This window comes from Limulus polyphemus, unplaced genomic scaffold (genome assembly GCF_000517525.1).
Source record: "Limulus polyphemus unplaced genomic scaffold, Limulus_polyphemus-2.1.2 Scaffold2255, whole genome shotgun sequence".
In the NCBI taxonomy this organism is placed as follows: Eukaryota; Metazoa; Arthropoda; class Merostomata; order Xiphosura; family Limulidae; genus Limulus; species Limulus polyphemus.
In genome coordinates, this window is record NW_013667865.1 from 138,786 (window position 1) to 153,589 (window position 14,804).

A 14,804-nucleotide genomic window follows, 5' to 3' on the forward strand; every position below is an offset into this window, starting at 1 on the left:
AGCGCGGCCCAGTGGTTAGCGTGCTGGACTGTGGTTCTAAGGTTATATGGTTCGTGCCCTGTTAGCGCAAAAAAAAAAAACGCGTCCTGTTCTTTGGGCCTATGGGTACATTGTAAGAGTGACACCTAAATCCCACTTTTCGATTAGAGTAGCTCAAGATTTGACGATGGGGAGTATTCAGTATTGGGTCTGACACTTCATCTTTAGGGAAGGCAAGCGCAGTATCTTAGCACGAATTTTAACAAACCAAAAATACTTTAGTATCAAGCTTTAGTTTTTCTAGAAAGTTTCTCCAAAAGTTTAATTCCTGGTTCTAGAGCTTCGAGTAAGCAGAATTCTCAATGTATGAGCATATAATTTTTTATTTCTTTCGTAAAATATAAAATACAGTGGAGTCAAACTTATTATTTAAATATATTACACAACAAAGTACATTAACGGTCATAGCTCATATATAATGTAAACATTACTGAAGTAAAATAGTAGTTAACCAATTCACTATTTTTTCTTATTTAAACGTGGTTAAAACAATAGTCTATACATACGTATCTATCTATATATGTGTGTGTGAGCCATGTATAAAATTAGGTGAAGACGATCAGTAAAGGTGTATCCGAACAGAAACGCCCCCAGTGGCACAGCGGTATGTCTGCGGACTTATAACGCTAGAAACCGGGTTTTGATACCCGTGGTGGGCAGAGCACAGATAGCCCATTGTGTAGCTTTGTGCTTAATTCGAAACAAACAAACTGAACAGAAACAATTATAGTCTTACGAAGTTTAAACTTATAACTTACCTTAACTTTAGAGGTAAATATTGCATGCAGGATTAGTATGAATAATTAGTCCTAAGACCAACACCAACTGAATCAAATGAAAATCGCAACTGTTTCTGTGTCTACTCTATTTGGAATATAACCATGCGACCCGTTATTCGAAACTTATCTGTATCTTACATTTCTGCCTATGCTTATCTTCAAAGAGGAAGAGTGAAACACATAATATAAATCCTCAAGTCAGTTCGTATTACGTCATAAATCATGAGCTTTATCTTACCAAATCAGTTCAGCAGTTCATATATCTTTCACCTATTACAGAATAAAACCGCTACTCTGAATTAAGAAACATTACCCTTAAGAACTGGTGCACCTATATATCAAAATCTAACGTGTCAAAATAGAAAGTGCATGTAACACTTAACCACGCGTAGTGGTATATTAGGGATATTTCATTAGTTTAGAAGTTAAAAGAACGAATATTTTAACTTGGAATATGAGATCTAAGTATATGATTTTGAAGGAACAGTAGTCACTGGCAAAAACAACAACAACAATATTTTTTTTGTGTGTGACTAGGTGATTCCTAACAGATTAACAAAACAACTGTATAATATTAATAATATTTACACTAACAACTAGCTATTTATAACCTTGTTGGTGAATCAGTTTCAACACTAAGCTCACATACAGGCAGTGGGTTTCATCAGAGAAGCCTTCGAAATGACAGGGTGACTAAAGTCTTGTTATCTGATTTAAAATTACAGCTTATGGTGTGATAAAAATTCGTTTTCAAGAAACCTACTATCAACCGCCCAAGTAAATTAAAAGCACTACACATATCGCTCCCAGTGCCACAGTGGTAAGTCTGAAGGCTTATAACGCTAAAAACTGGGTTTCGATACCCGTGGAGGGCACAATACAGATAGCCCATTGTGTATCTTTATGCTTCATGACAAACAAACAAACTCTACGTATCTAAGGCAAATAAAATATTTTTATGATCATTAGCAATTAATAAGCAACATGTTAACTGGACTTATATTTGCCATCGTTTTGAAAAATGCAAAAAAAACTCCCGTTTTGACTAGTTTCAGACTTGTTATTTTGTTAAAAGTACTATTTCCAGATATTTGTATTCTATTTTTCACTAGAAATATGACTAAGATTGTTTGTTTGTCTTAGAGCAAAGCCACACTGGGCTATCTGCTTTCTCCACCGCGGGGAGTCGAACCCCGGATTTTAGCGTTGTAAGTCCGTAAACTTACCGCTGTCCCACCTGGAGACAAAATGACAAAGAGGTGCGCATTTGTTTTTATCATTGAAAATATGTTATATTCAAAGTCTACACTTTATTATTTTAGATAGGTCATGTTAAAAGATCCGTATTTTAATTTCTTCCTGAAGGACATAGGTAGAAAAAACATACTTAAGTTTTGCAATTTCACTCTTTTTCTCCTTTTCTAAAAGAAAATGGAACCTGAAGTTTGTATAGCATCCTATGCCTTATTTTTCGTCCATGATATGTAAATATGCTCTTAACGATGCATGAGGTATTTGATATTGTAAGTTGTAAAATGTTGCTTATTTTTAACACGCAGTAACAACTAAGTTTACTCTATTGATCTAAACTTAAAGTAGTGCTAGCGCAAGAAGTTTGCTCATCAGATAATTCTATTTTACGATCAAAGTTGTATAAATATACTTACCTAATAGCCTACCCAATCAAAATATTCACGCGCCACCTAAGAAGTAAGATATTCAATACTGAAAGTTCTAAAAGTACCATATACTAGGTGCTCAATCCTAGAAAGTTTTAAGTATTACAACAAACCAGACGTTGAAATCTAGAAAGTTGTGAATGTAACAAAATCATGTTCTCAATTTCGGAAAGTTTTAAGTATACCATAAACCAACAGCTGAATTCAGGAACGTTGATGTAGCACAGTCCAGGTGCTCAATCCTCAAAATTATTAAGTATACCATAAACCAGAAGTTGAATTCTAGAAAGCTGTGAGTTAAGCAAAGACGAGGTTCTCAATTCTGAAAGGTTGTAAGTCTACGTACCTGAGGTGAGGTATTCAATACAGGGAGGATCTTAATTTACCACAAACCAGTTGCTCAATTATGCCAAGCTTTAAACCTACTAAAGATGAAGTGTTCAATTCCAGAAAGTTGTAAATGCATCATGGACCAAGTGTTGAATCTTGGGAAAGCTGGGAAACCAGATGGAAAGCTGTAACTACTGAACATATCATTTTAAAATCCAAGAAGAAAGCCAAAAGGTTACAAGTTTTCAATACATTATATGCCAAAAAGGGGAGCTGTACGTTGCAGATTTGAAATCTCCTTATAGGCGTTTAATTTTATAAGAGATATCAGGAATTTTCAGAAAAGCAAACTTCAATTTAGAAAACCGTGCAACCATAGGGACTAGAGGTGTACTTGGCGGACAGATTTACAACATAAGAAAAACATTACACATGCCAGTTAATATATTAGACGATGGTGTTAAAAAGTATTAAACCTCTTTGAATTAGATGTTTGAATTGGTTCACGTGCTTGATTACTTCTTTTATAGGCTATGAAACTATATATTCTGGTTCTCTCCCTTGAGTTTACCAGATTTTCTTCAATCATCTGTAAACATCTTTGTCTATGAGCAGTTGAGCAGAGGAAATTAACAATATCTTACATAAAGGTGTATGTCAAATCAAACGCATTGTTTTCAACAAAGGTTTTTAAACACTGAGTTCAGAATCATTCAAGCGATGAAGCTCACAATTGTTACAGATTTCAAACCGAGCCGGGTGTGTACTATTCTAGTTCTTTCACAAGACATTTTAATAAAGGTTGAGTGTAAAAGTTAGAGAGACGAAGTGTGCTTATTGTTTTTAAACAATAAGACTATAGTTCTAAACATACTGTTGAACGACCCATTTTAAAACTGATTCTTATTTTTTCTCGATTACTGTTGTTCTTCACGTAGTTGTTGCATCTTGTTGTTCTTCACGTAGTTGTTGCATCTTGTTGTTCTTCACGTAGTTGTTGCATGTTGTTGCATCTACAAAATTGTAGATGCAACTACATTTTCATAAACTAACAATAAGATTTTTTATTGTGAGTGTTTATTCTCTTCATTAAAATGTTTAATTTTAATGTAGAAAACAAAGAATCAATCAATGAAGTATAGGCATGATCTTGGTATGCTGGTACGCTTATGTCTTTAACACAAAGTATTAGTAGAGACTCAGACCCTCATATACCTTATTTGTTTTAATTATAACATCTCAACCTTTTGATGCCTTATCATAGTATATTTGAATACTTTAAATCTACGTAGAGCAGGAACCTGGCAACCTACCAATGTGCCGTTTTAAGAATATTATTAGTTTAGGACATTACAAATAAAACAAGTTAAATATACGAAGGTTTGAAACCCTACATATCTACTGTGATTGATATCAGTAGGCTGAGATGTTACTATTAAAACAAGTTAGGTATATGAATAGTTTGAGAAAATTAATCATTTTAGATCCAATAAACACACCTAGTATAGCAGTGTTTTGTAAATCCATGAATATGTTAGATTAAGGATATGAATATATTAATTATCTTAGACCTTACAGAACATATTATATGAAATTTATCTGTTGCCTGAAATTATACAAACACAAGCTGAGGCATACGTCCGGGTGTATAAGGATTGAATAAAGGGCTTGAACTAATAAATTAAATCAATAATATGTATTTTATACATACTTTATTCCACGTTACAGAAGTAGTGTTACAATTACTTGACTTTTACTACACCCTCTCTACAGCTTCAGAGTTTGTTGTTACGCTGATAGCTTCTTGGTAAACCACATTAAAAATTCGTACTCATTCCTGGGCCAAAATAAAGAGATTTCTTGTTGATCCCATTCTTGAACACCCAACACAGAACTGACTAAGTGAAAAGCAAGGAGTTTCCAGATGTAGCCCCCTCACTTTAAGGGTCCGACCTTGTACTTCGGTTGCCACGTTTCGTGGCAAAAATGTGAATGTTTGACATTCTTAATAGAAAAAAATTCAAAAAGTACCCAGATAAACTCAAAATAAAAAGTTTGAGGGATAAAAATTGGTCCAAGACTGTGGAGTCATTAGCTAAAGAAGCATATGTTTGGTGTGGACGTGGCCCAGAGTGGATAAGTCTGGGTAATAACCACCTACCCTCTATGACCTACCCCTTGGTCCGTTGTATGATTCTACCAATTTGGTTGAGATTGGTCCAAAGACAACGGAGTAGTTCCCGAATAAACAAGCAATTGTTTTACTTTTATAAGTACAAATACTTTCTTAATATCAGTACATTTGTTTTCTATTAACCTACAAACATGATATAATGATATAAGTACTTTCACGCATTTTAAATACAACAATTAAAGTGCATCAGTAATTATAAACACAACTTTAAAATCATATAAACGTTCAGACTTTACAATACGCCAGTTTAAGCATTAGTGGTCTGACGTTCAACATATCCGAGTATTATATGTTTGAATCCGTGTACAATATATTAAGATAATGAAATAGATTGTCTCAGTACTTACACTAAACTTAACAAGTCACTATAGTACACGCTATAAAACACCTTGAAAAGCATGTCAGTAGTCTGACGTTCAATATATCCGAGTATTATATGTTTGAATCCGTGTACAATATATTAAGATAATGAAATAGATTGTCTCAGTACTTACACTAAATTTAACAAGTCACTAAAGTACACGCTATAAAACACCTTGAAAAGCATGTCAGTAGTCTGAGGTTCAACATATCAGAGTATTTATTAGCAGTTTGACTTCGCATATATATATTAAGGTAATGAAATAGACTGTTTCAGTACTTACACTAAATTTAACGTGTAACTAGAGTAGACGCTATAAAACTCAATGGAAAGCATATACATTGTCTGAAGTTCAAGATATCAGAGTGTTAGTTGTTTAACACACGCATATCTAAACTAAGGTAATGGTACAGATGATCTCAAAACTTGCACTAAATCTAAGATGTCACTAGAATAAACGCTATAGAACACCATGGAAAGCGTAAATCAGTGGTCTAAAGTTCATGATGTCAAAATATTAGTTGTTTGACTCCGCATACGCTATAAAACACCATGGTCTAAAGTTCAAGGTATCAGATTATTAACTGCTTAACCCCCGCATATATAAAAACTAAAGTAATGGCATAGATAGTTTCAGAACTTACAGTAAACTTAAGATGTCACTAAAGAAGATGCTATAAAATACCGTGAAAAAATATCAGTGATCCGATATTCAAGATAGTAGAATATTAGTTCTCTGAGACTCCATTACATTAAATTTAAGGTGTTAGTAGTTATAGACGTTATAGAAGACAGTTGAAAGCATTTCAATAGTCTGAGACAATATAGACATAATTCCAGATGATCTGAAGTGTCTGTACCATTTGCAAAAGGCTAAGACAGCTTCGCATTAACCAAGAAAATTATTTAGTTTTTTTATTTTTATCGTAAGCACTGGTATTTTTAACTTTCTTTAAACAGGATCTGTGTTTTTGTGATGTTTAAGCTCATACACATATGTCATTGTGAAATCTTATTCTAAGATAACTGCCACTATTGGCAAACTATGTATATTCAGCATCAAAATACAGTAGGCGTCGTCTTTGTTAAAGAAACATATATTTTAATCATAATATTCCATTGTGTTCTTTAATCTCAAATTCTCTGCTTTATTGGAAATTATATATTAAATAATGAGAGATTAAACCTTTGAATCAACGAAAGTAACAAAAGCAGTGACACAACGTAGATAATCCTTCATGATAAATGATAGTAAACGTAAAAACATGTAGACTGGAAACATGGTAATTCAAGATCAGGGATTACTTTTTTTTATCGAACACTCCTGTACAAACGGTAGTGATGTGGTTTACAGTCAACATGTATGTAATACCATTTATTGATCACACTTTTACCTACTTTCATTACAAAATAATAACTGGTCTCCTTTATCTTCCAACTATCCTATGCTTTTGTTGATACAGATTTTTTACTAGAAAATTATGCCTGGGATTATTAAACGTTTTTCTTTCTTTTTTTTTCCAGCAGCCTAATAATTCTACTTTTATCCTTACTGTATTGAATTTCATTACTATCGAACAAACGGAACAAAGTTAACTGGTATTATATAATTGGCTTCTGTTGATGATTATATGGATTCTATTTACTATATTACTTTTGATTTCAATTAAAAGTTGATATTTAGTTTTACTTTTTAAAACTCAAACATTGTTTTCTAGCCTATCTTTGTCATGAACTATTTAGCATTTCTAAATTTCAATACTGTAAAATATAAAGTAGTTCAACTAATTAATATAAGAAAAAAATGGATTTTATTTATTTATTTATTCTGCTTATTCCTCATATACGCTTCCTTTTATGTATAATTATTCTAAACAAATGTGTTTTGCTTCGCTGTAAAACACATGTTGGACTTGGAGTTCCACACCTGATCAAATATCCACTATTTTTGTTTGAATCTCGTATGATACCTATTACATTAAGTAAGTTCAATTCTTTCCTATAGAGGTCACTTCAATTAAAGTATAAAGTCATTAAACTAATGCACAAAAGAAAAGGTAAAACAACTTTTTATTTAAACTATTTATAGCTAGTATACTCTTTCTTTTTAAAAATTATATATTTTCTAAAACTTTATTATACATGTAAAATATTCCATACATATATTTTTTTAATGATTGAAATAAGTTACGTTAACTGCATACCACTTTTGATATTATGATTGTATGAGAAACTGAATGAAAATTAGCTCAGAACCTTAACATTGAGGTCGCGGCATGGCCAGGTGGTTAGGGCGTTCAACTCGTAATCTGAGAGTCGCGGGTTCGAATCCCAGTCACACCAAACATGCTCGCCCTTTCAGCCGTGGGGGCGTTATAATGTGACGGTCAAACCCACTATTCGTTGGTAAAAGAGTAGCCCATGAGTTGGCGGTGGGTGGTGATCACTAACTGCCTTCCCTCTAGTGTTATACACTGCTAAATTAGGGACGGCTAGCGCAGATAGATTGCGACCCTCAGATTGCGAGTCGAGTGCCTTAACCACCTGGCCATGTGTTGTAATAGTCAAACAACTTTAAAGCAATAGGCCGAACCAACGTCAGCATTAATATACTTTTAGAAAATATTAGTAGAGTAAGTGTATGACTGAATTTCCAGAAATTAAGGTTTTACAGTACTAAAACTAAATCCCACAAAACAACACTCTAAATGAAAAAAATTTCGTTAATGAATGATTATTTCTTAAAGTTTTATAGATCGCATTAAAAGAATTTGAAACTTTTTTTCGTGTTTTCTTAGAGCAGTAACCAGTTTCATATTAAGCGTATTTCAAAGAATATCCCTGATATCTTTAATCTTCGTTACCAGTGTGTTTGTTACAGTTTTTAGATATTCTGTAGAATATATTTCTAGATAAAATCATCAATATTTTAAGATTATAGATTATTAAACAGTAAGATCTATGATTTTTTATCTTGGAAAAAAAGTAGATGAATTTCAAACTTACATGAAACCATCCTGTGTAATTGTTAACATACAACTATTAACAATGAAATTCGGAAGGATGGTTTGAAATATTTTACGTTCATGTAAAAGTTTTAATGGGTTCAGTTGTGCTTTAAATTTTATTACATGAGAATAAATGAGAAATATCAGTAATTTTGCTCGGAACAGCACAATAAAAACTTTATTGTTCATGATGATAATGAAGTATCATTTAATCGCATACACTAAGTAAAGTGCCAGTGTGGTATTCCAAGTAGTTATTGTTGAATTTCAAATATCGAGTTTCAAATCGTTCTGCAGAATAGTTAGATACTTACAATGATTAAAAAATAGTATGTTTTACAATGATTACCCTCCCCAAAGTGACTGTTTCTACATCCATAAACGAGATTTGAAACGAAGTTTATAGGGAGAATCATGATTGTATAATCATATTCTTAATACCTTGTCGTGCATTTGATTTTATATTACAGACAGATTTAAACATGTTTGAGAAGAAAATCTGGTAGGATTGAATCTCGTTTACTTCCTCTGAAGATTTGAGAATCAGAATATACACTTCAAGAGTTAGCGACCAAGATTAATTGCAACTATTAGTACCATAAGATAAAGTCAAATAGACTGACGTAGTGTTATTTAAATGTACAGTCGGATTTTGAAAGAAAATAAGCTTAGTAAAATAACGCCAGCAAGAAGTGCGCTTTCCAGAATGGTGTATTAAGTGGCTACTGAATTTAGTTACAATCAGAAATTGGAATGTTGTGTTAAGTGTTTACTGAATTTAATTACAAATTCAAATTGGAATGTTGTGTTAAGTGGCTGTTGAATTTAGTTACAATCAGAAATTGGAGTGGTATATTAAGTGGTTATTGAATTTAGTTACAATCAGAAATTGGAATGTTGTGTTAATTGGTTATTAAATTTAATTACAATTTCAAATTGGAATGTTGTGTTAAGAGGCTGTTGAATTTAGTTACAATCAGAAATTGGAATGTTGTGTTAAGTGGCTATTGAATTTGATTACAATTTCAAATTGGAATGTTGTGTTAAGAGGCTGTTGAATTTAGTTACAATCAAAAATTGGAATGTTGTGTTAAGTGGCTATTGAATTTAATTACAATCACAAATTGGAATGCTGTGTTAGGTGGCTATTGAATTAAATTATTTACAATCAGAAATTGGAATGTTGTATTAAGTGGCTATTGAATTAAATTATTTACAATCAGAAATTGAAATGTTGTACTAAGTGGTTATTGAATTTAATTACAATTTCAAATTGGATTGTTGTGTTAAGAGGCTGTTGAATTTTGTTACAATCAGAAATTGGAATGTTGTGTTAAGTGGCTATTGAATTTGATTACAATTTCAAATTGGAATGTTGTGTTAAGAGGCTGTTGAATTTAGTTACAATCAAAAATTGGAATGTTGTGTTAAGTGGCTATTGAATTTAATTACAATCACAAATTGGAATGCTGTGTTAGGTGGCTATTGAATTAAATTATTTACAATCACAAATTGGAATGTTATATTAAATGGCTATTGAATTAAATTATTTAAAATTAGAAATTGGAATGTTGTGTTAAGCGGTTATTGAATTTAATAACAATCACAAATTGGAATGTTGTGTTAAGTGGCTATTGAATTTAATAACAATCACAAATTGGAATGTTGTCTTAAGAGGCTGTTGAATTTAGTTACAATCTCAAATTGGAATGCTGTGTTAAGTGGCTATTGAATTAAATTATTTACAATCACAAATTGGAATGTTATATTAAATGGCTATTGAATTAAATTATTTAAAATCAGAAATTGGAATGTTGCGTTAAGTGGCTATTGAATTTAATAACAATCACAAATTGGAATGTTGTGTTAAGTGGCTGTTGAATTTAGTTACAATCTCAAATTGGAATGTTGTGTTAAGTGGCTACTGAATTTGGTTACAATCAGAAATTGGAATGTTGTGTTAAGTGGTTACTAAATTTAATTACAATTTCAGATTGGAATGTTGTATTAAGTAGCTGTTGAATTTAGTTACAATCAGAAATTGGAATGGTGTATTAAGTGGTTATTGAATTTAGTTACAATCACAAATTGGACTGCTGTGTTAAGTGGCTATTGAATTTAATAACAATCACAAATTGGAATGTTGTGTTAAGTGGCTATTGAATTTAATAACAATCAGAAATTGGAATGCTGTGCTAAGTGGTTATTGAATTTAGTTACAATCAGAAATTGGAATGTTGTGTTAAGTGGCTTTTGAATGTAGTTACTACTACATATTAGAATGCTGTATTTGGCTGGTATTCGATTTAGTTACGCCTATCTATCTATATGGAGGTAAAACTGGTCAATGACTTAAGATTAATATATATATATATGTGTGTGTGTGTATTCGTGTAATAAAAATAGTTTCTCACAACAAAAATTTATTCTACATCGAGAAAATATATGAAACTACTCCACCGTTTGTTAGAAAAGACGGAACCAATGTTATCAAGTTAATCAGAAGAAGCACCCTTGTATCATGTATGAGCAAGAATAGCTTTGAATACCGAATTTACAGTATAGCTTTTAAGAAGATGTATACTTCCCAATGTATTTTCTACGGACTTATACTGCTGGAAACCGGGTTTCGATACCCGTGGTGGGCAGAGCACAGATAGTCCTTAGTGTAGCTTTGTGCTTAATAACAAACAACAACAACAACCAAATGTATATCCTCATCGTCACTTAGAAAAATGTCTGAATTGCAAAAACTTTTGAAAAATATACAACTATTAATCTATAACATCGTGTTACTCTTAACACTGCCGGCAAAATACGGTGATACTTTTTAAAATTTATTATAAAATACATTAATTTCTTCACATCGACTTCATTTATGAAGGCTGGAGCTTTTCGTAATTGATCTAAGCTGACTTAGAAGATAGATCAATCCTTTTGACATCATTCATCCTAATGAAAGAAGAAGCTAAACGTGGTATGAACGTTAAAAATAAAGGTATTCTTCTTGAATTGTGGTTTCTATTTCCTACATTCTATAGGTAAGCCTTTCCGATGAACGAGTGGTATTTATGCGAGGATTGAAGCCGTCAACCGAGGGCCTGTTCCGTTGTGAAGTGTCAGCAGATGCTCCGTCATTTCAGACAGTCTCAGCACAAAAAACCATGATCGTAAAAGGTACGTTTGCGACTGTGATTTGTAATAAATGTGGTAGGAGTAGCAGCTGTGAATTACAACTGATAACAATAATATATATCTTTTTTTTAGTTTTAAAAATTGAACGACAGTTACATTTTTTTAATAATAACAAATGAGAAAAAAAATGTCGGTGGGGTAAAATAAAGAGCATAAGAAGTCTAACTGATAAAATGAAATAGTGTTAAAAGTAACGATAAGAAAATACGAAAATGACTTCTTAGGATAAACACTATGTTAATAATTTATACCGCATTACTGATATTTTTTCATTGTACTAGTCTAGGATTGGTTCAAAATAGGTTGATGTGAATTACATAAATGCTCACATTCTACAAAACAAATAGCTTTCTAATAGGTTGCTGTAAATATTATATGAATATACATATAAATATTCGCAGTGTGTCGAGTCATACAGTAAAACAGTAAAAAAAAAGCTGATTTGAATTACATATACGTTCGTACTAAATTAGCCACAAAATAAAATCATAATGATTTAGTATAAATTACTCATATTTTTTGTACTGAGTAAATAATAATTGTGATTAAAGTTGTAAATATTCAATGAGTCACGAACCTAATTGTTAGCCAGTTATTGCAAGTTACAAGATATTCACACTATATCGAGTCATGAGGTTAGTTAATCATCATTTATTGTAAATTAGAGGTATGTTTACACTATACTTCAGTTATTGTGAGTTACAAGATATTCACACTATATCGAGTCATGAGGTTAGTTAATCATCATTTATTGTAAATTAGAGGTATGTTTACACTATACGTCAGTTACTGTGAGTTACAAGATATTCACACTATATCGAGTCATGAGGTTAGTTAATCATCATTTATTGTAAATTAGAGGTATGTTTACACTATACGTCAGTTACTGTGAGTTACAAGATATCCACACTATACCGAGCAAGTTACAAGCATGTTCCACTGTACTGAGTCGTGAAGTATATAAATCGCTTATAAGTTATAAGTATAAAAAGTATATAAATATATAATTATAAATTACTGATATAAATATATGATAATAAATTATATAAATTACTGATAGTAATTTATATAACTTATAATTATATATATATTTATATCCGTAATTTATATAAGTATAAGTATCTAAATCAGTAATTTATATAATTTATTATCATATATTTATTTTATAATCATATATTTATATCAGTAATTTATATAACTTATAATTATATATATTTATATCAGTAATTTATATAAGTATAAGTATTTAAATCAGTAATTTATATAATTTATAATCATATATTTATATCTTTATATAAATTACTGATATAAATACTTATACTTATATAAATTACTGATTTGAATACTTATATAGATTACTGATTTAAATACTTATACTTATATAAATTACTGATTTAAATACTTATACTTATATAAATTACTGATTTAAATACTTATACTTATACAAATTACTGATATAAATATTTATCCTTATATAAATTACTGATTTAAATACTTATACGTATATAAATTATTGATTTAAATACTTATATAAATTATTGATTTAAATACTTATATAAATTACTGATATAAATATATAATTATAAATTATATAAATTATTGATTTAAATACTTATCCTTATATAAATTACTGATATAAATACTTATACTTATATAAATTACTGATAAATTTGACTGCATCAAGTTACGAAGGTGTATTGATTCCACAATCATTTGATGTTTATTTTTTTTACTTATGTTCACAGTGAACATAGTCACTTAACTTCTCCATAATACTAAAAATAAGTTAATTAATTTTGTCCAAAATCCAGTGTTTTTTATTTTTGTTTGCCTACTAATGTTTTTACATTTTTACACAATAGAAATAAATAACAAATTAGCATATTTTAAGCTTATTTTTTTATATCTTGCCTGGCATGGCCTGGTAGTTAAGGCGCTCGACTCGCAATCTACGGGCCGCGGGCTCGTCACAGAACATGCCTATCCTTTCAGTCGTGGGGCGTTATAATGTGACGATCAATCCCACAATTCTTTGGTAAAAGAGTAGCCCAAGAATTGGCGGTGTTGACTAACCAAATCGGCATATCTTAACCTTTATACAGACATTTACTTCCGATTCAGTTCTTAGATATATAAGTATTCAAGTTTTGATAACTCGACTTTTCAGATACTAAATGTAAATATGAGGATAGAAAAATCATAGAATTTCTCTTATTTTCAACCCCCTACAAGATATTATTCAGTTATGTAATCTATCCAGTACAGACAACATATCTAAATCAGATCATTCACAGTTTTTATATTTATATTTTGTTACAATACCATTAATGGATGTTGATAGAACTGAATAATTAATGAATTTAATTATTAGTTTCTGTATGCTTCACTGTGGTGTTCCTATGCCTGTGAAGACTTAACTTTCCTCAGTAAGAGTCTATACCGATAGTTAAGATAAATATTCCAATAACTTAGCTTAGGTTAAATACCTTGAATATCTAGCGCACCTTCCGTCGATGAAATACGATGAAAGCTAATTTAATGACTTATAACCATTCACAAAACACAGTTTCTGTTTATTGTAGTGTCTGTAGCATGTTAATGTTTCTAATAAATTGTGATTATTTATTAACAGAGGTTTCGATTTGGCACAGTTTGTGAAAATCGAACCAAACTGTAACATTAACATAGTATTCATTGATTTGAAATAGGAATAAGATGTTTCTATGAAATATGTAACTGGAAAATATCCACATAAATGTCAATATAAATCTTATTCTACCACAAATATAGTAGAAATGTTTCGTTAAATAAAAAATTAAGACATTTTTCACAAAGTAATGAAATTCACAGCAAAATGTAATTACCGCTTCAACCACATATTGAATTTTATACATAAAACAGTAATTATGTTACAATAATGATAATCACTTGGGCTTCTTACTGGTCATGCTGTCATCGTACATCAGCAAGTTTATTGTTCGTAAAGCTGGAAGCACCATACATAAGTTGAATGTTAAAACGCGTCCACTAACGAGGTGAGCATCTCATTTACGGCTACTCAAACTTATTACCTAATTTGTCTCCACAAAGTAGCCACACTGGCCCTTAATCGTTAAGTAGTAATTTCCTCGTGCACTAATAACGCAGAATCGTAAGACAGGAAACCTTTGTTTGTTTTTGAATTTCGCGCAAAACTACACGAGGGCTATCTTCGCTAGT

The 14,804-nt window shown here is 31.0% G+C and overlaps 1 protein-coding gene across 2 annotated transcripts in view; it reads left to right on the forward strand.

Annotated features, from left to right (window-relative positions):
• LOC111087521 overlaps positions 1-14,804 on the forward strand; it is an 83,680-nt gene that overhangs the window by 60,105 nt on the left and 8,771 nt on the right. For both annotated transcript variants that reach the window (XM_022394431.1, XM_022394430.1), the window contains exon 3: positions 11,432-11,567. In XM_022394431.1, coding sequence (XP_022250139.1) covers positions 11,432-11,567 — 136 coding nt within the window. The remainder of the gene's footprint in view (positions 1-11,431; positions 11,568-14,804) is intronic.